Source organism: Orcinus orca, chromosome 13 (assembly GCF_937001465.1).
Source record: "Orcinus orca chromosome 13, mOrcOrc1.1, whole genome shotgun sequence".
In the NCBI taxonomy this organism is placed as follows: domain Eukaryota; kingdom Metazoa; phylum Chordata; class Mammalia; order Artiodactyla; family Delphinidae; genus Orcinus; species Orcinus orca.
Genome location: NC_064571.1, coordinates 10,242,554 through 10,266,102, shown reverse-complemented (window position 1 = coordinate 10,266,102; position 23,549 = coordinate 10,242,554). Strand labels below are relative to the sequence as shown.

The 23,549-nt window shown below is 48.2% G+C and overlaps 1 protein-coding gene across 1 annotated transcript in view; it reads right to left on the bottom strand.

The window, feature by feature from the left end:
* The window catches only part of ACOXL (acyl-CoA oxidase like), a 371,113-nt gene that overhangs the window by 297,390 nt on the left and 50,174 nt on the right, over nucleotides 1–23,549 (bottom strand). Inside the window, 6 exon segments of the mRNA XM_033401938.2 lie at nucleotides 9,006–9,138; nucleotides 13,949–14,021; nucleotides 15,852–15,938; nucleotides 16,255–16,369; nucleotides 21,701–21,799; nucleotides 22,142–22,228. Coding sequence (XP_033257829.1) covers nucleotides 9,006–9,138; nucleotides 13,949–14,021; nucleotides 15,852–15,938; nucleotides 16,255–16,369; nucleotides 21,701–21,799; nucleotides 22,142–22,228 — 594 coding nt within the window.

Genomic DNA, 23,549 nt, shown 5'->3' with positions numbered 1-23,549 from the left:
TGGTGGTCAGCCTCAGGAAGCTTCTACCTCAGAAAACTCTGGAGACTGTATTTTACAGACAATCCCTCTGAGGATCATCCAGGCCAAAGCCCTGATCCCGTGGGACTTCCCCGGCGTTCGAGCAAGTTCTGCTACTCTGCTCCCCACACTGTGTGTATGTGAGTGCGTGTGAGGATGCTAAAGAAGGAATAACTCCAACCTGAGTAGAAGAAGATAAGCAGTGTGACTCCACTTCCTCACAGCACACACAATGCATCTAAAAGGACAAACATACAACTGACACGGATGAGTCACTGTTTTCATCTCTCCAGTACCACTCTCTGCATGAAGAGATGACTGGCCATGTCACAAAAGTGCCAAGAGAATAAATATATGGCAACTTCGGCTCACCAATTTCAATAAAACACACACTGGTGAGAACCGTACACCTTCAAGACATTACTCTAGGGAACCCATTTGCTCCCCTCTCTCCACCCTCCATTATGCCACATTGTTTGAGGGGGCAGAGGTCTCACTGTGCTCAGTATTAGAGTATGCCCACTTCTTTCCAAACCTATTCAATTCAGTCCCCACACTGAAGCCCTCATGTGTACAAGGCCCTACAGAGACGCTCCTTATTCGAGCCTACTGCTAGAAGAGGGCCTGGATCTAGAGGACGGTGTTTGCCTCTGGCCTCTCCTTACACACTCCTGCCTGGGGAGTTTTTCTAAAATATGGTGTCTATTAGGTAAGTGACTGCCTTTTGTCTAGAATATTCCACACCTCCCATTAACTACGAAATCATAGAGGAACTGATCATCACTGTGTTCAGAGTCTTTGTAGTAGAATGGGTGGGTAGATGGATGGATGGATGGATGGATGAGTGGATGGATGGATGGGTTGATGAATGAACAGGTGGGTGTACGAGCGTGTTGGTGGACAGGTAGATGGATGAGTGCATGCATGGGAGGATAGAAGGAAGGAAGGAAGGGAGGGAGGAAGGAAGGGGGGAAGGAAGGAAGGGAGGGAGGGAGGGAGGGAGGAAGGATAGACTTCCATGACATTTAGTGCTCTACTAGGCCCTGTACTGAGACTGAATAAAAAGATATGATACCTGCCAAGTAAATTTTCTGCTAATAATGATAAAAATTAGATCAATCTAAGTGACAAGAAGAAGAGATGAAGATAAAATGATCCCAGAAGAAAATAAAAATAGGTGACCTCCTAGCAGGAATTAAACAGACAAAAATCTGGTAGTTTTATAGTGCTAGCCACAGAAATTGAAGTTATTAATTTAAGAGGACTGACTGAGCTTCAACTCAGGGAGGAATGTCACAGCATCTGGTTCAAGGTCATCAGGGAAGATAGAATGTCGCACTCTGACACAAGCTGTCTAGCCCCAGCCCCAGCCTGTGACTAAGGCACACAAGCATGGCACTACAGGAACCAGACACCAGGGAGAGAACACAGACGTCAGGGATATCTCTGGGAATGCATCAGAACCTGGGTGAAGAGGAAGCCCCAAGGCAAGACCAGAGACCAGCAGGAACACACGGCCTGCTCTGCCCTGTGTTCACCCAATGCTCACAGGCCCAAGTGACTGCACCACCTCACCCCTTGTGGTTGAAGAGCCACCTCTGACTCAGAAGGATACTCTGATGCCCCCAACCTCCTCCTCTTTGTTGTTCTAGTTCTCCATGAACCCTCACCATCAGAAGGTCTTGCTTGGAAAGGTCATTTGAGGACATGATATCCCCACACCCCCATCAACAGAGGGGCAAGACTCTCTTGAAAATGTGGGCTCTAGCACCTTCCACAGACCCTTGATTCACATCCAACAATGCTCACCATCGGAAAAGGCCGTGTGTCTATCACAAGGCCCAAGAGTCCCACCTGAAACCAACTTCTTCCCTTTGCTCTCCCCTCAGCCCGAGGAGATAGGAAAAGCTGCCCACCATCTTCAACACTGCAACCTTTGAGGACTCAAAGCTGGTTATTTGGGCTCTCCAGTCATCTCTCAACACCACGTGTCCTTCATTGAACCCCAGGAGGTCAGCCAGACGGCACGGAGCCCACCGCTCCCCATCCCACCACGTGGCTCTCACCACGACCATAGCCACTTTTCAGCCCCATCCAGACTCAGCCTCCTAATTCTCCACCCTCAGCTCTGAGCAGCCACTACCACCTCGGGTAAGCATGTGTTATAAACCCTATTTGTGATCCTCACAACCTCAGATGTCATTTTTAATCATCGGTATACCTGAACTTGATTGTATAAGCTTCCAGGTCCCTTTTAACAATAATAACAGCCTACATGTACTGATGATTTAGTATTTAAAGCCCTAGCCAGTAAGTCCCCTACATACGAACCTTCAAGTTGCAAACTTTCAAAGATGTGAACGTGCGTTCACATGTCCGATCACGTAAGTTAGTTCACGTGTCTGGCGTACATTGTCACATGCGTGCATCCTCTAAAAGTGGTTGTGCCTTTATGTACTTTACTATACAGTACTGTGTAGAGCGCAGTAGTACAGTATCTTTATTTCAAGCCCAGGATGTCCGGAAGCAAGCGTAAAAGCAGTGGTGATGTAGCTGGTACTGCTAAGAAGCGCCAAGCAATAATGATGGAAACAAAAGTGGAGGAAGAAGAAGTAACTGAAGAACCGAAGAGATTCACGATGCAGGAAAGGGCAAGGGGATTTTCTTTCTTTTTTAAAAAAAATTTCTAATAATTTATTTTTATTATTTATTTTTTTATTTTTGGCTGCGTTGCATCCTCATTGCTGTGCGCGGGCTCTGTCTAGTTGCGGCGAGCGGGGGCTACTCTTTGTTGCGGTGCGCGGGCTTCTCATTGTGGTGGCTTCTCTTGTTGCAGAGCACGGACTCTAGGAGAGCAGGCCTCAGTAGCTGTGGCGCACGAGCTCAGCAGTTGTGGCTCGTGGGCTCTAGAGCGCAGGCTCAGCAGCCGTGGCACACGGGCTTAGTTGCTCCGCGGCCTGTAGGATTTTCCCGGACCAGGGCTCGAACCCATGTCCTCTGCATTGGCAGGCAGATTCTTAACCAATGGACCACCAGGGAAGTCCTAGGATTTTCTTTATTTGAGGAGGCACTGTTAGTTTTTGAGGCACAGGACCCAAACCTAAAATGGTACACAAAGGTTGCAGCAGCCGTTCAGAATGCAATCCAGTGCTACGGTGTCAGTGTCATTCATCCATGACAAGAAAAAAAGAGCTACAACCCAGACATCACTGGATCGTTTTTTCAAGAGGGTAGAACCTGTGCCATCAGCGTCAGGCATGAATGAAACTGCAGCTTGTCCTCTGTCTCCTGTTGCTGACGAGCCTTCAGCTCTACCATCTCCCACCTCCTCTCCTTCCTCCAGTCAGTAACTCTTCTTGCCTGTTCACTCGATGCCAGCCCTGTATGCCAGCTGTTGTACTGGACTACTGTACTTTTCAAGGGACTATGCTGTAAAATTTTAAATGTTTTATTTTTTGTGTTTGTTTGTTTATGTATTATTTGTGTTAAAAGTATTAAAAACCTATTACAGCGTTAGTTGGGTACGTAGGCTCACTTTGTTGAACTTACGAACAAATTGGACTTATGAATGCAGTCTCAGAACGGAAGTCGTTCATATGTAGAGGACTTACTGTATAAGCCCCTTACAGGTATTAATTCCCTCAGGCTTTACAACAGCTCTACAAAGGGGTGCTGTTATGATTTTTAGAGGTGTAGAGATGGTTCAATAACCTGCCAAGGCCATGCAGAGGCAGGAGGCATATCCAGAGAGGCTGATTCCAGAGTCCATGTCTCAGTGGCCTCACTCTGGAGTCTAGAACAGGCACAACATTCCAACTGCTTCCAGGCGTGCCAACCCCACTCCTCTCAACTCAGCAACTTTACATGGGGCATCTTCCCTTCCCTCGGCTCAGCGCTGGGCACTGGGACAAGGTGATGAGGACAAGCACGGCTCCCAGCAGCTGCAGTCCTGGCTAATGCCTGTGGTGAGGTTCTTCCTGACCCAAGGACTCAGCGGCCTGCTGGGGGCCTGCCATGACCCAAAGCTGTAACTCAGTAGCTCACACCTGTGACCAAGCACCTCCAGCTCCTAGGTATTCAGGCGCTGTGTCGGGCTGCCCCTGCTCCCCCTTAATTCTATAGTATCTTTTAATAGTATCTACATGTCAATCTTATCTACTCAACATGCTGGGACCATCCTTCCAAACACAGGACCATCTACTACCGTTAACAAGGACCACCAAAGTCAAAGGAAGCATAGTCAGTGCCCACCTCAGGCAAATTCCTTTACCTCCTCTGCCTCAGTTTCCCCATATGTGAAGTGAGGGTACCAATGGAACCCTCTCAGAGTTGTGCAAGGAGAAATGAGTTAACACCTGTAAAGCACTTATGACAGGCATGGCTTATAATAGAGGCTCAATAAGTATTATTTTCTTGTAACAGTCTTGGTGGTGGTGGTGATGGTGAAGAGATGAATTAACTCATGGAATTTTCACAATGTTTCCATCAGATGGTTTTTTTTTTTTTTTTTTTTGCCTCATTTCACGCAGTGAGAAAACTAAAAGCTCAGAGAAATTGAAGTGAAGCCCCAGGCCCACTACTCCCCAGTGGCAGCAGACCCTGAGCCCATGCAGGGGCGCCATGGCCATGGGGTTTCCTCCGTGCCCGTGGTTAGGAGTGGTGGCCTCATCCTGACAGAACAAAGTCACTTGACGCCTCCAGCATCTGTGCTCTGCAGGGTGTCCCCTTGGCCGGCGAGGCCCAAAGACTCAGCCTGCAGTCCCCCAGGCTCTCCTGGCCGACCACCCAACCCCGGCGGGGATCTGGGCCCCGCTTTAACTGTGACCTCACCAAGCACACGGCAGAGTTGCCAAAAGCAGGCGAGGCAAACAAGGGCCAGCTGATCATTTCACTCAAAGAAACGAGAGAAGCCGTAGCTTCCTCCACAGAAACCGTGCTTTCCAGCAGCCGGCAGGGTGGGCGTGGTCTCAGCGATCCCTGGATCCAGAACTGGAGAGATAGTCCAGGACTCCTGACTTGTACTCAACACGCAGACCCTGCAGTATGGCCCCTGCGTGTCGCTGACACCCTGTGCGAGGTGCCCACCCACCCGGGTGACTCCCTGACCACCAGGGCCTCATCCCTAACTGCAAAACGGGCGCCAACACAGTGCCCCCTCCTGGCGCCGTAAGCCGGCACGTACATACGAAGCAGACACAAAGGGCAGTGCCTGGGACAGGACAAACAGGAAGGACGAAAGAAGACACCTTGTTCTGGGCGGAAGAGCCACAGAGAGTTAGAAGGAAGATGCCGCAACATCCGTCCCGGTCACCCTGGCAACAGGCTGAGGGGTTGCGATGGGGAGGCACAGAATGAACACATACTGAGAACTTATCTCCGCTAAGAACTAACCCAGGTGCTTTCTATGTGAATTCTGATTCATTCTTCATCCATTCTTTCAGGTCCTATTTGCTGTGCACCTACTCGGTGCCCAGCATTGTGTGGGAGGCTGAATACACGGCAGCGAACGAGGCCGGCAGGGCCCCTGGCAGCATGGAGCTTTTAGGCTTGCAGGGGAGACCTATCACACCATGAGTCGGTTATAACCACAATAAACGCTGCAAGGGGAGTGCAGAGCCTTGGAACATGACAGAGGGACCGCTTGCGGGCTGTGACCTTTCTGAAGGAGGTACATTTACCGGACCTCTGAAACATCCGGGAAACTAACCAGGCGAAAAGTGGGGACGGGTTCGCCAGGCTGCACCGCAGCACGAGGTGGGCGGGGTGAGAGGTCAGTCGTGGAAGGCACTGGAAACTGGAAGAGAATGTGTCTTGATCCTGGAGGCACTGTGAGGCCACAGAGGGTGACAGGGTGGCTGGGATGGGGCCAGGAATTTAGAACTGCATCCGTCTGTTCTGTGCAGTGGTTCTCCAAGGGCGGTCCTGGACCGGTAACCTCAGCATCACCGGGTAGAAATGCAGATTCTCTGGCCGCGCCCCAGAGCTGCTGCATCCAAAACCCTGAGGGTGGGACCCGGCTACGGAGTAACACCTACTTAAAGGATTAGGGAGACTCTTTTGAAAGTGGGCACCAGCTTGCCTTACGCTAGAATATTATTTCCATGCAAAATCGACCCCAAACTCTGGGCTAGACCTCGTGTACATTTCACATTTCCTCTACTTCTGCCTCCAAACCCACCGTGAATCTCCCCAGCTTCCTTCCTCCTTCAGAAAAGGCTTCTCAGCACACCCCCACCCCAACTTCGGCTGCAGAGTTCTCTCAATGCGCATCCCCCCCGCCCCCAGCTCCTGCCAAATGTCTTAGTTTCCTTTTCCTTTTGTCTCTGCTAATCATTTAATCAGACATGGCATTTGGGGCACAAACGAAAGCATGGCTATTACAGCAAGACTTTAAGAGAAAATCTGAAGATATTGAGAAACGCTATGAAAATGAGAGATAACCATGGGGGGGAAAAAACACATCTGGGCAGAGTTTAAAATGACCAGGCGTGCTGGCCTTGAGCAAACGTCACCGTGGGGAGCCACGGCGACAGTTTTCTAACACAGGAGGAATGCCCTTTGGAGAAAGGGATCCGTTTTCCACTCATCAGCGAGCACAGAAAAAGCAGGACCTTCTCAGGTTTCAGCTGAGAAAGCATCTGTCCTGTGTTTAAGCTGTAGGAGGGGAGGGAGCTGCCAAGAGAGCTGGTGAGATCATCCTCGCCAGAGATGCTCTCGATGAGATCACAGCGGCCAGGGTCCGTGAGGGATGACACATCGGCCGTATCTGGACCACATGGGTCTGAGGCCCGTCCAGCTCTGCGAGGGGTCTCCCCGTCACCGGGCAAACCCACCTCCCAAACAGGGCAGGTGCCGACTCATGACCATTGTGTTTCGCTTCAGATACTCAGGAATCCAAGGGACACCAAGCACCTCTGCAAAACGTCTCAGATCGCCTGGCTGCCTGGAGGTCAGGACTCCAGGCATTTGTTTCATGGAAAAGCCCATTTACTCCTTTCCCACAGCCAACGCCTATCTCCCCAGTAACAGCAGCAGGAGCTGCCATCACATCAGCAACAGCTCTGAGTGACGGGGCCCTTGCTCTGTGCCAGCAACGCACTCACATCCTCACCCAGGCCTCACCATTATCAGAAGGCCCATTTTACAAATGAAGAAACTGAGGCTTAAAGAAGGCTACTGATCTGCCCACGCCCCCATGGCTGGTCACATCCAGGCTGAGGTTTGAGCCCAGGGTTCTCTGATTTCAGAGCCCACGATCGTGATAAGGCCTGTATATTGCCAGGAACGAAATGTGTGTGTCAGATGCCCAAAAAGGAATTGATCCAAATGTGCCCGCTTCCCCAGACACTCCGGATTTGGCAGGGGCTGGCCCCTTGATAATGCTCAGGAAAACGGAGAAGGGGTGCCTTTTAAAAATCAGCCAATCTGTGTCCTCTCTCCCCACCCCCACTGCTCCAGATCTACTGATACTTAGAAATCAAGTCTCTCCCAGAAGGCCCCCCCATGCCCCATCTACACCACCCTATGCCTGCCCCCCAGGACTCCACCACTGGCCTGAATGGGCGGACCGGTCCCTGGCAGTGTGGACATCCTTCACACGACATCACCCACTCCAAAACGTAACAGCACAGGGTTTCTACGGCACCTTTAGAGCCACGAACCAGCATGTGGTTTTAATATTCACCAGCACTCTCCTCAGAGGGGCCCTGAGGCTGCTGTGATCAGAGGGGCTATTGTGCAGATACGGCTGTCCCCGCTTCACAGAACCCTGATCAGATTTCTGTCCCATCTTCTCTACGGTGCAATTCTCGGCTTGTCTGCTTTCTCTCCCCTTGCCTCCTTCTGGAGTCTGGAAAATGGCTGAAACAGTGTCTATCACAGACTTGGAAGAAGTATTTTCCTCCATCCTTTGCCGCTGTGCCAGCACCTTGGCCTCACCCCTGGGCCTGCATCCTGAGGCTCTCCTGGGGCCTCACTGACTCAGCTCGTTCAGCTGAGACCCGCTGAGCCACTGTGGACCTGGGTCTTCAGAACTGAATACGCACCCCACTCACTTTGAAGAGCCACCGAAAACAAGCACATAAAGCAGCGCCCACGGGCAGGCAGATGGTCACTGGCTCAGGACTGAGGGTCACAGCTGCACCCGCTGACGGGAAGGGCACCACACGAGACAGCTCGGTCAGGCAGGCTTCCTGTGAGCAGTGCAGACCCGGCAGAAGGGAGAAAGGAAGGATTTTCCTGCCTTTCAGGTGGCTGCACACTGATGTCAGGCCTGGAGTCAGGTGAATGAAACTTATTCCTTCTTGAAGGAGAATCTGGGTTCAAGCCACAGATGGATATTCACGGGTACGTTAATTCTCCTTCCAGCTTCCCCAAGCTCAGTGGAGCTTAAGAGATACAGAGACGGGGAGGGACCAGAGAACAGACAGTGCAGTGCCTCGAGGAGCAGGCAGCCTTCCAGAGCTCTTCTCTCCTGGCTGCTTTTTCCAAACCAAGACAGAGGAGGGGCGGGAGGAAATGGGAGGCAGAGTTGGCTTCTGGAGGTCTGGCCTCATGAACTCCTGCCTGTGATGGTGACTGTCACACGCCAACAGTCGTGCAAGCATCAGTGCCCCCAGTGAATTCAGCCAAGGCACGTGGGCCCTTAGCCACGAGTCAGCTCTTAGCTGCTTTTCCAGAAGATGTGTCTGTTCTGAACAACCAATTCTCCCGGGACCATCTTTAGTGGCCCTGTTGCCGCAACACCTATGTTCCACCCAGCGTAATCACAGCACACATCTGGGATGCGGGGGGATGGGACCCCATGGTAAGAAGGCTGCAGAAAGGTCCTCTGTGCAGCGCCAACTGGCACTCGCTAGCATCTAACCAGCAACCCAGGCCACCTTACACCAACCGTGGCTCAGGCAGCTCAACTCCTGACATTGTTACCCACCCCTGGGACAGGCAGAGAATAAATAGCAAGGGAAATTAACATCAGAGTCAGTTACCTTCATAGAGCCTGTAGCTTGGAAAGTCACAGCCAGTCTCGAAGGGGTCAGCACCGCCAACGTGGCATTGAATCTTGCACTCTTGTCCTTAATGGGGGAGTGGTACTGCCCATCTGGAGCCACAGAACCAAGCCTGCAGTGGGGCAGAGGCAGGTGGAAAAGAGAGACGGGGTTCATGTAAGAGAAGAACATGGTGCCTAGAAATGAGGTCAGGTGGCTCCCACGAGCACACACAGGGTTCCCCATCCTGGATCCTCCCTCACAAGGCAGCAGTGTGGGGAGTAGGACAAGTGCCTCCCCAGGAGATGCTGAGAAAGGCTCAACTCATGGAAAGTAAGAGCAGATTTCCCGCCACTACTACCCTGCAACTCAGCAGTGGACTCTGACAAAGAGAGGCATGAGGACTGCCATCATCAAACCAACACCAGAGCCTGGCTGTAAAGACTGCACATCAATCCACTTTTGTGTGTGTGTGTGTGTGTGTGTGTGTGTGTGTGTGTGTGTTACGCGGGCCTCTCACTGTTGCGGCCTCTCCCGTTGCGGAGCACAGGCTCCGGACGCGCAGGCTCAGCGGCCATGGCTCACGGGCCCAGCCGCTCTGCGGCACGTGGGATCTTCCCGGACCGGGGCACGAACCCGCGTCCCCTGCATCGGCAGGCGGACTCTCAGCCTCTGCGCCACCAGGGAAGCCCCTAATCTACTTTTTTGTTGTTGAGATACAAATCATTTACCATAAACTTCACCTTTTTAAAGTGTACAGTTCGACGGTTTTTAGTATATTCACGAAGTTGTACAACCATGACCACTATCCAATTTCAAAGCATTTCATCACCCCAAAAAGAAACCCATTAGCAGTCCTGTCCCATACCCGCTACCCTCCAGATCCCGGCAACCATTAATCTACTTTCTAACTATGGATTTGTCTATTCTGGGCACTGCACATAAGTAGTAGCATCCAGTGTGCAGCTTTGTGTCTGGCTTCTTTCACTTGACACACTGTTTTCAAGGTTCACGCATGTTGTAACATGTATCGGTGCTTCATTTCTTTTTATGGCCAAATGATGTTCCATTGTATGGATATACCTTATGTTGTTTATCCATTCATCAGTTGATGGATATTTGTACTGTTTCCACTTTTTTTGGCTCTTATGAATAACTGTTATGAACATTTGTACACAAGTTTTTGTGTGGATATATATTTTCAATTCTCTTGTAGACAACGTCTTCGTAAAGACTGAGGAGTAGAATTGCTAGGTCCTATGAAGACGTTCAACTTTTGAAGAATGGCCAAATTCTTCTCCAGGTTGACCACACCAGTTTACATTCCCCCCAGCAATGGATGAGGGCTCCAGTTTCTCCTCACCCTCACCAACACTCGTTATCATCTGTTTCTTTTACTACAGCCATGAAGGGAGCGCAAAGTGGTACTTCACTGTGGTTTTCATTGGCATTTCCTTAACGACAGTGATGTTGATGTGCTTATTAGCCATTTCAATATCTTCTTTGGATAAGTGTCTATTCATATTTTTGCCCATTTTTAATTGGGTCATGTGTCTTCTTACTGTTGAGCTGTAATATAGTTCCTTTTACAGTCTGGATACTAGGTTCTTATGATATATAAGGTTTGCAAATATTTTCTCCCACTCTGTGGATTGTCTTTTCACTTTCTTCATAGTGTCCTTTGCTGCACAAGTTTTTTAATTTTGATGACGTCCAATTTATCTATTTTTTCTTTGGTTCCTTGTGCTTTTGGTGTCACACCTAAGAAATCATTGCCTAAACAAGGTCACAAAGATTTATACCTATGTCTTCTTTTTTTTAATATTTATTTATTTGGCTGCCTGGGTCTTAGTTGCGGCGTGTGGACTCTTAGTTGAGGCATGAGAGATCTAGTTCCCTGACCAGGGATCGAACCTGGGCCCCCTGCATTGGGAGTGTGGAGTCTTAACCACTGGACCACCAGGGAAGTCCCAGCACCTATGTTTTCCTTTATGAGTTTTATACTTTTAGCTCTTACCATTTAGATCTGTGATCCATCTTGTGTTAATTTTTGTGTATCATATGAGGTAAAGGTCCAACTTCATGCTTATGATATCCAGTTGTGCCAGCACCATTTGTTGAGAAGACCATTTTTCCCCATTAAATTATCTTGTCACCCTTGTTGAGTATCAATTGACCATAAGTGCAAGGATTTATCTCTAGATCCTCTATCTATTCCATTGTCCATACATCTAGCCTTATGCCAATTCCACACTATCTTGATAACTGTAGATTTGTAGTAATTTTTCAAATCAGGGATGTGAGTCCTCCTACTTAGTTCTCCTTTATCAAGATTGTTTTGGGTAGTCTGAGTCTCTTGCATTTCCATATGAATTTTAGAACCAGTTTCTCAGTTTTTTCAAAAAAAACAAAAGGCAGCTGGGATTTTGACAGGAATTTCATTGAATCTGTACATCTGCTTACAGACCCCTTTCTGATCAAATGATAAACCAACACCCTCAAAGTGTGTTGCCTCTGCTGTAGTATTTGGGCGGCAGCTTAAATACCTATGGAATGGCTTTTAAATCAAATCTTGCTTACCAAAGAATATTCTATATATTCTCATATTTTCTACAGACCGTGTAGCTCCCTATCATTCTTCTTTCTGGTTGAATCTGACTTTCTAATCCCTAGTGCATTGGATGAATGCTAAGCCAGTGGGTCCAGGTTCTGGCCGAGGACTGTCCAGTCCACTAAGATCCTGTTAGTATGGGTGAAAAATGGAGAGCTCCAAATCTGTGGCTTTCCTTCCCTCTTCCCCATCTCCAGGAGTGGAGTGATGCTGATTAGTCACCAGGAAAGGTACAGGCACCTCTGGGGAAGGCTGGTGGTCCTATGATTTGCTGGCATGGGCACTGGTCATTCCTGAGGAGGCCTGGGGTCTTCATCATCCACCAGGACTACTACAAAGATGCTTTTGTTGTTTCCATTTCATTTCTTACCAATTCCCAGAGGGAAAAATGTCAACCAGAATTTGGTCCATTTTAAGTTTGTTTCCACCATATCTTCCTTAAACTTTTGGCATCTGTGACGTTTATTTACTGGCAAGAACTTGCAGGCAGTAAAAAGGAGTAAAGTTACCCCAGTGTTCATTGCAGCACTATTTACAGTAGCCAGGACATGGAAGCAACCTAAATGCCCATCAACAGAGGAATGGATAAAGAAGATGTGGTACATATATGCAATGGAATATTACTCGGCCATAAAAAAAGAACGAAATAGTGCCATTTGCAGCAACATGGATGGACCTAGAGATTGCCATACTAAGTGAAGTCAGACAAAGACAAATAACACATGATATCACTTATATGTGGAATCTTAAAAAATGGTACAAATGAACCTATCTACAAAACAGAAATAGAGTCACAGATGTAGAAAACAAACTTATGGTTATCAGGGGTGAAAGGGAGGACAGGGATAAACTGGGAGACTGGGAGTGACATATACACGCTACTATATATAAAGTAGATAACTAATAAGAACCTACTGTATAGCGCAGAGAACTCTACTCAATACTCTGTAATGATCTATATGGGAACAGAATCTAAAAGAGTGGATATATGTATATGTATAACTGATTCACTTTGCTGTACAGCAGAAACTAACACAACGCTGTAAATCAACTATATGCCAATAAAAATTAATTAAAAATAAAAAGTAAAAAGGAGTGAAGTGTTAAAGGAAAATCTGTAGGAAAGCAAGCAGCAAGTCTGATGGCTTGCTTCTTCACAAATTTAAATATCACTGTAGTTCAGGATTTTTATTGGATACATGAAATGCTGCCGAGAAAAGTAAAGTTAATTGGTGTTTCTTAGCCTCTGCAAAGAGCATAGTGAACCGTGGGGCTCCATCCCTGGAATGCACTTGTAGAAGCAAACTTCATCTCGTTCTTTCACTCATCTGACCTCACTGAGCGATGCTGGGAAATGACACTAAGCACCTCTGATATTATCCAATCAGTACTGGTTGGAACAGCCTCTGAAGCAGAAGGATGGTACCTTATCTCCTGTCTTCCACAAAGGAGGCAATAACACCAATTATTTTATGATAACCAAAAAAAAATTTTTTTAAGGAAATAATCTAAATACCAACACTAAGGGATTCATACATAACTTATAGATCATTTAACAGTCTATTATGGCAATATTAAAAATGATAGGGGCTTCCTGGTGGCGCAGTGTTTAAGAATCCACCTGCCAATGAAGGGGTCATGGGTTCTATCCCTGGTCCGGGAAGATCCCGCATGCCGCGGAGCAACAAAGCCCGTGCGCCACAACTACTGAGCCCGCACTCTAGAGCCCGCGAGCCACAACTACTGAGCCCGTGTGCCACAACTACTGAAGCCTGCGTGCCTAGAGCCCATGCTCCGCAACAAGAAAAGCCACCACGATGAGAAGCCAGCGCACCGCAATGAAGAGTAGCCCCCACTCGCCCTAACTAGAGAAAGCCTGTGCACAGCAACGAAGACCTAACACAGCCAAAAATAAAATAAATAAAAATAAAAATGATAATGCCTATGTGTATTTACTGTTGCACAGAAACACTGGACATATAATGTTAAACAGAAATTACAAGTTATAAAAAATAGAATTTCTAAGTGGACCTCATTCAGTGAAAATCAAACATCTCTCTCTCTCATTAGATATAACCTCATAGAGAAAAGTCTAAAGTATTATATATGAAAGTATAACAAATATTGTGTCTGGTTGATAGCATTTGGGATAATTTTAATTTTTTTTGATTTGCTTATCTACATTTCTCAATTAATTGTCAGTAAAATTGTAGGAGAGGTTATGAGAAGACACTCTGGATGTACAGCCCATGAGACCCAGGAACCAGGCCTGGGAAGGAGGGCAAAGGGCTCCCACGCACAGCAAGTCCGAGTTAAGGAGACAACTACTCACTTATCCAGCAGCTTCTCCCTTGGTATCCGAACCTTGTCAAATCTCAGAATCCCGGTATCAACACCATGCAGACCTAGAGAGAGCAGATGGGAAACAGAGCTGTAGGGGGCCAAGTTTATGTGCATCAGAAATACTGTCCGGGCCCCTTCCCAGGTCTGTCGCTGCTAAAACGCAAAGCCCTTTATCTCACTTCCAGAATTGTTGCTGCTTTCTTATTTGGGGTGGGGATGCTGTTTGCTTGTTTCCATGAAGAGTGGTACCTGCTTCTCCAGCCCCCTCCTCCCTACCAAGAATAGAGGAGAAAATGCTAGACCTCTGTGCAGCCCACCTGCTCTGAGGCCAGCTGGGGGTGGGGTCTGGCAGGGACACAGCTTCCCACCTGAGCAGTTGCTGTGTCTAGAAAAGGGAGAATTCTAGGCAACTGAAAGAACATCAGACTGAACACAGAGGAGGAGGAAAGCCCCTTACGCCCCCCAGTGACGCAGAACTCAAATTCCTCCCCCTTCTCGGTGCTTCCTCCCCAGAACACGGGGTGAATTTGTGACAGCAAATGCCTAGAAGACATTGGGAAACGGCCAGAGACAGCAGTGGGTGGGTAGGGTGACCACCTCCCAAGAAGTTTCTTAAAATCTGCCAGACCCATTTCCTCAGGACACCTGTCGGAATCTGGGGTCTATTTTTTGTTCATCTCACACTTAGGGAGACTTACTCTGGGAGAAAAGATCTTTTTCTAGCGCAGGTCTTATTTAGAACATCACCCCTGGACAAGGTCACAGTGGTACTTACGAGCTTACAAGGAGACCAGCTCAGACTTTCTGGGTTTGCCAGTGTCATGAATGCCTGGCGCCACTTCACGAGGGCTGGGTGAGCCCTCTACCCTCAACAGCACTTGACATGCCAGGTGTTTTCAAGGGATCAGGGCCTCAGTCACCTAAAGCACTTGCAGCCCATTCCTGCAGGCATGAGGTGCTCAGTATCCCTACGGGGCCAGGGTGAGCTTAGCCCCATCCTCCAAAGGACCGTCTCCTCCCCCTTCTCTTCTGCTCTTTCTTCTCTCTTTTTTCCCTTCTCCCCCTACCTGCGTTTTTGGCTTCACTTGGCTGGGCATAACCAGTGGAGCCCACAGGCATGGCCTGCTCTCACCAAGCATTCTGGGTTGCATTGTGTCTCCCCCAAGATTCATATGTTGCAGTCTTCACCCCTAGTACCCGTGAATGTAACCTTATTTGGAGAAAGGGTCTGTACAGAGGCGATCAAGTTAAAATGAGGGCATTTGTGGGCCCTCATTCAAATGACCGGTGTCCTTATAAAAAAGAGGAAATTGGACACAGACAGGCACACAGGGAGCATGCCATGTGAACATGAAGATGGCCACGTACAAGCCAAGGAGAGAGGTCTGGAAAATACCCTCCCCATCCCAGCCCTCAGAACCAACTCCCCTGACACCTTGACCTCGGACTCGTAGCCTCCACAATTGTGAGTCGATACATTTCTGTTGTTTAAGCCACTCAGTGTGAGTACAACAGCCCTAGCAAACCAGTTCACAGAGGCAATCCTTAGGACCCACTGAGGCTGGTGGCTCTGGGCCATGAAAGAGAGAACCTCAACCTGCCCTCTGAGGGCCCACAAGTCCAAGAAGGAGAGAGGAGACGAAACAGCTGGGGACAGAGCTGCCTCAGGACTAGTAAACACGAGAGGCTGGGAGAAATGGGACCAATGCATGTTCATAAATGGCAGTCTGCAACCTTCTCTAACTGCCATACACAGAAGACTAATCAGGCTTCAAAACCAGTCTTCTCTGCCTTCACTGCTTTCGTGAGTTAGGTTAGATTCTCACTGGGTGGGGTAGGGAACAGGCAGGAAGTGCAAAGAAGGGTGGGAGAGGGGTCACCTGGGGACTCACCTTCTTTATACATCATACCAATAGCTGTCACTCCTGGGTACATGCTTCCATTTTCATCGCGGACAGGAACGATGAAACAGTGGGGCCCTAAGGAAGGTGAAGAGACACTAAGATCTCTAAAGATATGATCAAAGCTTTGCTCATTTCCTGGGACACTGTACAATTATGTTGATCTTGAAATTCATTTTGTTCTATGACTGTGCACTGCCTGTTATAGTGTCTAATGTTGAATGTAATGATAAATCGTCTCATCATGTATATTTAGGAGATAATGTTAACGTTACTGCTGAATTTTTTTACAAGGTAGAAACAGCCCTCTGAGATGGGTTTTCTGTGTAAAGTATTCACGGGAGAATAGTACTAGTAAAGGGAAATATCCTAGGTTTCTGAGTCGGTAACAAACCTTGAGATCTTCCGTTTATGATGAGCTGGGCCAAGACTGCTGCATAATTCCTGTACATGGCGTTTCCAATGTACATCTTCTCAGCATTTTCACACGGTGTGTCGATTACAAACTCCTAAACAGAAACCAAAGCAACAGAGTTTTCTTTCTTATGGCTCATTTCAACTCCTGGGTTCAGTGCAATGAACACTATGAAGCAGACCAATACTGTGCACCTGTACCCACTCGGGTGATTTCACAGAAAAGGAGCAGACGACCCAGAGTCGCCTAATTCAACCTCGTGAGCTCAACACCACCATGCTATCACTGCAGTGTGCACTGTTCACCTCCACCTTAACTCTGAAAACGACTGGAAATTAAAGTGCTTTGTCAATGAATATTCCAATCAGGAAAATACGTTGCCACTTTTCGATGGATGAAAGTTGTTCATTCACTTCTTCCGGGTCTCTCTTCTTTGTAATGTTACACGGGCATGTGTACTATTTGTCTGAGCCTGTGGCTTTAATGTATAAAGGCTTTCTTCATTGTGCTTCTTTCTCTCTAGACCACTCCACACTGAGTTTCTGACTTCTAAATAATCAGCACCAAACCCCTAAAAGCCCTGCTATGTATTCAGCTCTGCACACGCCCCTTGCCCCCAAACACTCCACCTTCGAGATTGACAAGAAAGGATGGAACATCCAGTGATCTAGGGCCCCTAGTTAGATGAGTCCATGTCTATGTATTTCATTTTGTCTACTGGGCATTGCCCCTTCTGAACCAATCGCTTGGTTCCTCATGACCTCCACTGTTTCCTGGGTCTTGAACATTCTTGCCTTTAAGGTATGGGTCTGTTGTTTAAATGGCCACTAACTAACCAAAGGTTAAATGTGTACACCGGGATGCAAACAAGACTACTAGGCAACCGTGACCCATTCCTACCATTGATTAGAATCTCAGCCCAGACAATTTTGATTTTTATAAAAAGAAATACCTCATTTAAGCCTTGGGATGATTGTTTCAGAACCTGCCTCTCCATTTTCCTCATCAATGAATATAATAATGAAAGGTTCCCTCAAAAGCTCATATGGGGCTTCCCTGGTGGCGCAGTGGTTGAGAGTCCGCCTGCCGGTACAGGGGACACGGGTTCGTGCCCCGGTCCGGGAAGATCCCACATGCCGCGGAGCGGCTGGGCCCGTGAGCCATGGCCGCTGAGTCTGCGTGTCCAGAGCCTCTGCTCCGCCACGGGAGAGGCCACAGCAGTGAGAGGCCCGGGTACCACAAAAAAAGCTCATATGGATAAGCCCTTAAACCAAAAAGCATTTGTCAACAATTCTCTATCTTATTAGGGAAAGAATCTTAGAACATGCCATCTAGCTCGTCTCCATGATATGACCAAGGATTCCAGCTCAAAACAGTCCGAAGTTAGTACTGGTCAGGAATAAGCAGAGGGAAAAAATGTATTTTTTTGTTTTCACTCTGCTCAAAACTCTGCCTTCTTTTTCTTTCTCTCCAGGAGCTAGAACAGGATCACCATGGAAATGCCCCCATTCACTTCTGGGTCCTCCCTCCTTCTGCTTACCACCTGGGATACCCTTCAACCTCGTGTTAAGGAGAGACGGATCATAACTGCCAGTTCTGGATACCAGGTACCTGGGACAGGTCGGAGAGTCCCGGGTGGGTGGGGAGTCGGGGAGGGAGGGTGGAATGGTGAAAAGGCAGAACAGCAAATTTAATCAAAGCTGACAATATGGAAGATGTGGCCGAACCAAACCGACAAGCTATTGATCATGTAAAGATCATCTCAGATTTCAGATTTTTAAGTACACAGACTGCACTTTCCCTCTGGCCAAGAAATACAGTCTTGGAGCCCAAGGAAACATTCCCTGACACATATGTGCACAGAGAAACTTTTAACACAGGCGAGGGCTTTTCAGAAACATAAATGGACAAGCTCTTTTTAAGTCTCTGGAGGCTGCTGCCCTTATCAGGCCAGCCAGGACTTCTTAAAGAAAGGAGTTATTGTGACTCTGGTGGGTGCAGTAACAAACAACAAAACTCATGTGGTAAGGGGATGCTAACACCTTAGGGTGGGAAGGGAAGTAGCAGAGAAAGGCTGGCCTGGCAGAAAAGCTCTGGTGGGGCAGGGAGAGGACAGAAGGCCATCTGTTCCCATCAGCATCTGATCTACTCTGGGAAGGGAAATTTGTCACTTCTGGCAAAAATACTTGATTTGGAAAGTCTGCCTTAGCCAAAACTCTGGCATTAAAGCTGGATCTATGTCGGTCCCACACACACTACTATATATAAAATAGATAACCAATAAGAACCTGCTGTATCGCACAGGGAACTCCTGTGCAATACTCTGTAATGGCCTATATAGGAAAAGAATCTAAAAAAAAAAAAAGAGTGGACATACGTATATGTATAACTGATTCACTTTGCTGTACACCTGAAACTAGCACAACATTGTAAATCAACTATACTCCAATAAAATTTTTTTAAAAGCTGGATCTAAATAAAGCACGCCATGTGTGTCGGTTCCTATTATAATTAACTGTTGAAGGCCAACAAAACGGTCAGTCCTGCAAGCACTAAAAGAGACGGCCTTGGCCAGAGAGCTCTTAGCCTCATTTATTTTTGCGATTTTGCCTAAACTGTAAAAATAAAACTCTCTCTTACCTTGAAACTCTCCATGCTGCTACTCAATCCATCATCCAAAAATAAAAATAAAACAACCAACCCACAGGAATGCCCAACCAAAAACTGTAAGAGACTGAAACTGCCCTGGAGGGAGAGTGGGCTCATTTGATATGCTCTAACATTTAAAAAGGGAAATGAAGGGGGAAACACAGAAACCAATGAAGGAGAAAGCCATTCCCTGCCAAGCCAACCCTCAGTGGCCTGAGCTTACGATGGGCTTCTTCCCTCCCTCAGGAAGCAGCACGTTCACCAGCGTCTTCTCATCATTACGATTTCAACTTTGCAACTCCCCTGCCGAGAGTGGCAGCTGCTATAACACAGCAGGTAGCTAAATCATTTATGCTGTTTGGGGAAATGATTTCTGTGCAAAAAATAATAATTGTAAGAAGAAACAAATAAATAAGAATTGTGAGTGGGATTTTTTTCCCTTTGATGACAGCAAGGTGACCTCAATACCATGGTTGCAGGAGAAAAAATGGGGCAGCCAAAACCCCAAAGATGTTTGGTCAGTGTCCCATCAGGAAAGCTAAGTTGTTAAGGACAATCCCCCTTGAACCTGAGATTCCCTCATTAACTGCATAGCCATAAGTCGGTTTCCTAACCTCTGTGAGCCTCAGTTTCTCCACCTGTAAAATGGGGACAAGGATATCTTCCTATAACATTATAGAACATTTAACACAATGTTGCATGCAGAGTGCTTAGCCTGGCACTTAACACACGTGCTCAACGCACAGAAGTGGCCTATTACCACGTTCATGGGATTGTTGTTGTGACGGAGTGTGGTACACTATACTATACAGAGAGAGTCTGACACAGACCTGGCACAGAGGGAGCATTCAAAAAGTGGCAGTCCTTATTCTGCTTCTTACTATGACCTTGGACATCACTGGCTGCTGTAAAGAACTAGCATCAGGACAGAGGAAAGACAGGACATCCTCCAACAAAAGCCTCACCTGCATCTGTCACTCTAAGTGCTGACCACCTCCAACTAGCATTCTTGGGTCAGAAAAATCCTGGGAACAAAACTCCAGATTCCAAATATGTGGAATCTGAAAAAACTGGTACAGGCGATCTCATTTACAAAGCAGAAATCAAGACAGAGACATAGAGAACAAGTGTATAGATACCAAGGGGAAAGGGGGGAGGTGGGATGAATTGGGAGATTGGGATTGAAATATATACACTATTGATACTATGTATAAAATAGATAACTAATGAGAACCTACTGTATAGCACAGGGAACTCGGCTCAATGCTCTGTGGTGACCTAAACGGGAAGGAAATCCAAAAAAGAGGGGGTATACGTATACGTATAGCTGATTCACTTTGCTGTACAGTAGAAACTAATGCAACATTGTAAAGCAAGTATACTACAGCAAAAAAAAATTTTTTAAATGAGGGAAGAAAATAGAAAAAACAACAACAACAACAAAAAAGCAAAGGACAACCTCAGCCAAAATGAAGACTGAGGGCTTCCCTGGTGGCGCAGTGGTTGAGAGTCCACCTGCCGACACAGGGGACACGGGTTCGTGCCCCGGTCCGGGAAGGTCCCACATGCTGCAGAGCGGCTGGGTCCGTGAGCCATGGCCGCTGAGCCTGCGTGTCCGGAGCCTGTGCTCCGCAATGGGAGAGGCCACAACAGTGAGAGGCCCGCGTAGGGCAAAAAAAAAAAAAAAAAAGACGACTGAGTCACCACACGCACATGTATGAGGCAACACCCACCAGGGTGTTGAGAGTAGGAGCTAAAGAGATGCGGACGGGGGTGGGATTTACAGAGCATGGTTTTTGCTGTGACCCATTTGTGGAGAGACATCAAGTTAGAGGGTCTTACCTACATTTTGGAGTTCATCCCATATAATAAAGTCAGGTTGTTATGTGAAATTTTAGTGTTGTTGTTTTTTTTAATTAATTAATTTATTTATTATTTTTGGCTGCGTCAGGTCTTTGTTGCTACACGCGGGCTTTCTCTAGTTGCGGTGAGCGGGGACTACTCTTCGTTGTGGTGTGCAGGCTTCTCACTGCAGTGGCTGCTCTTGTTGCGGAGCACAGGCTCTAGGCACGCGGGCTTCAGTAGTTGTGGCAAGTGCGCTCAGCAGTTGTAGCTCGTGGGCTCTAGAGCGCAGGCTCAGTAGTCGTGGTGCACGGGCTTAGTTACTCCGTGGCATGTGGGATCTTCCCGGACCAGGGCTCGATCCCGTGTCCCCTGCGTTGGCAGGCAGATTCTTAACCATTGCGCCACCAGGGAAGTCCCAGTGTTGTGAAATTTTATTTCGGTTGCCATGTGGATTTGTGTGCAGCTCACAGGTACAGACATTGCATCATGCCAGCACCGAGGACCTGGCTCCCAGAAGGAGGCCCCAGCACACACAGTGCCCTCCTGCCACACACATCACACACGGTGCGATGGAACACGCCAACAGAGACCGCTCTTCCACCCATTTACCTGCTACTGTTAGGAAGGACCACAGAATGGATTAGGTCCTGTTCTCACCGAGTTTTTCCAAAGCATTAAGTTAATGAGTGTACATAATGGGCTTGGAGCAGTGCCCGTCCCACAGCAGGTGTTTTTTAAGCGTTGGCTGGTGTTAGACTCAGGAAGGCTGAGCCTACGTCCACTAAAGCACTTAGGCGTTTCTTCTGAAGCTGAGCACCCTCTCGCCTGAGAGCACACACAGCAGGGGGGAAGGTGGACTCGGGAGAAAGGAGGGTCCGCTGTGTACAGGTCCGCTGCCCAGAACCGCCAGAACCCCGGGCAGAATGCTCACCTGTGCAGAGAGGTCAAAGGTGGCTTCTGTCCGGATCCCTCTCACGTTGCTCCTGTGGCCCCTCTCGGTCATTGCAAACATCCCCGTGTATTTCTGCTCCTGGAGTTTACCGGGTGTTAGAAGGGAATCAGCTAGTCAGACAGCTGCTCTAATTGCCTACCTCTCAGATCATTAAGAATGTTGGCGAGAAAGGGAGTGGTGAGCTGGAGATAATTATAAAAATTCAGTCTGGTGACAGCTAATGTGATAACAATATGACAGACTCAGTGCAATTTTTAAAAGTAGTCTTAAATTCTCATTTCAAACAAAGTTCTGGCTGACACTAATTCTCTGTTTTATTTTCTTTTTCTGCAAACACACACTCACACACACACACACCCCTAACTACTGTGAATTTTTAAGGCTCTCCATAGATGATACCTATGGAGGTACGTGCCATGCCTGGAGTGGCTGAAGCCATTTAGCTACACGTGCTGGGCTTCCGAGCTTCCTGATGGTACCACCAAATAGCCAGCAAATTATTCCACACTGGAAACCAGGAGATTACAGGCCACTGTCAGCAAGAGTCAACAATTTAACGATGACCAAACCCACCGGGCCAACTCCATTCAAGGAACACCGATCAGCTCATCCAGCTTTCCATATGCCCCACTAAAGCGGCAAGGCATCCACATCCTTCCCCTCGCTGCCTGTCCAGCCCCAGTTCCTCTGGCAGACACAGCTCGCGGTTTCCTCTCTTGGAGAGGTCACCCCTACAGCACAAAGCATCCAGCCTCCATCCTCGGGGCTGCCCGGTTCACCCCATCAAATGACTTCTCTGAATGTTCGTTCTGCCTTGTCTGCTCAGGGTCTAGCTTAGTGCCTGGTACACTGAAGCTGTGCAACAGCGTTTGTGCACCGACCCCAGGTGCCTGCAGAGGTGAGCTGTACCGGGAGAAACCCTCCCCAAACAGGAAGGTCAACGGGAGAGGCCAGGCTGCAGAACGAGCAGACACTTGGCTCGGGATGAGACAGGCCAGGCTCAAATCCCAGCTCAGCTACTAGCTGGCTGTGGGGCCTTGGACAATGACACAATGACATAGTTTTCCCATCGGACAAATGCACTGAACGACGAGCCTCCACTTCCTGAGCCCTCCCGCCTTCCAGACTCTGGGCTCCACATACTCACTGACCCTCGTGACCCCCCTGGGAAGAAAACACCGTCCCTCTCATGTGACAGATGGGGACACTGAGGTTCAGGAGAGGAAAGTGACCTGCCCACGGCTGCAGCTGAGAAAGCGTGCAGGGCTGGGGTTCACACCCAAGCTGCCTGACACCTAACAGCCCTTCATACGGTTGCTGCGAGGATTCAGAAGAGAAGGAAGGGTGTGGCTCGAGCAGGGCCATTTGAAGAGAGCAGGGGACTGACTGCAAAGACGGAAGAGCTCAGGTGTACAGACATTTGCTGTGCCTGCCGGTCAGCATGTCCCCACTCCTAGAAACACAGCCCCAGTTTCCCTCTGGGGAGCCCTCTTCCCCCAGAATCAGTCCAAGTGGTTCGTGGCTAATGTCAACCTCCAACCCAGCTTTAGGATGAGCCTGGGACCCAGGACCCAGGACTGGCCGATCTGCATAACATCATGGCCAACGGGGATGCTTCGGGATGGACCTGTGATCTGGATGGGTCCGATCAGAGCTGCCACTGGGACACACGAGTCAGCTACTGGTGAAGAGAAACTCTTTTTGGAAGCAACGGAACCTGGAAGTATGGAGGCCAGGGCTCCTCTTGCCATCACGAGAGCTGGTGAAGGAAGCCAACATGTGGGGATGAAGGTGAGGTGAAACCGAGAGATGAGAGAGACCAGGTCCC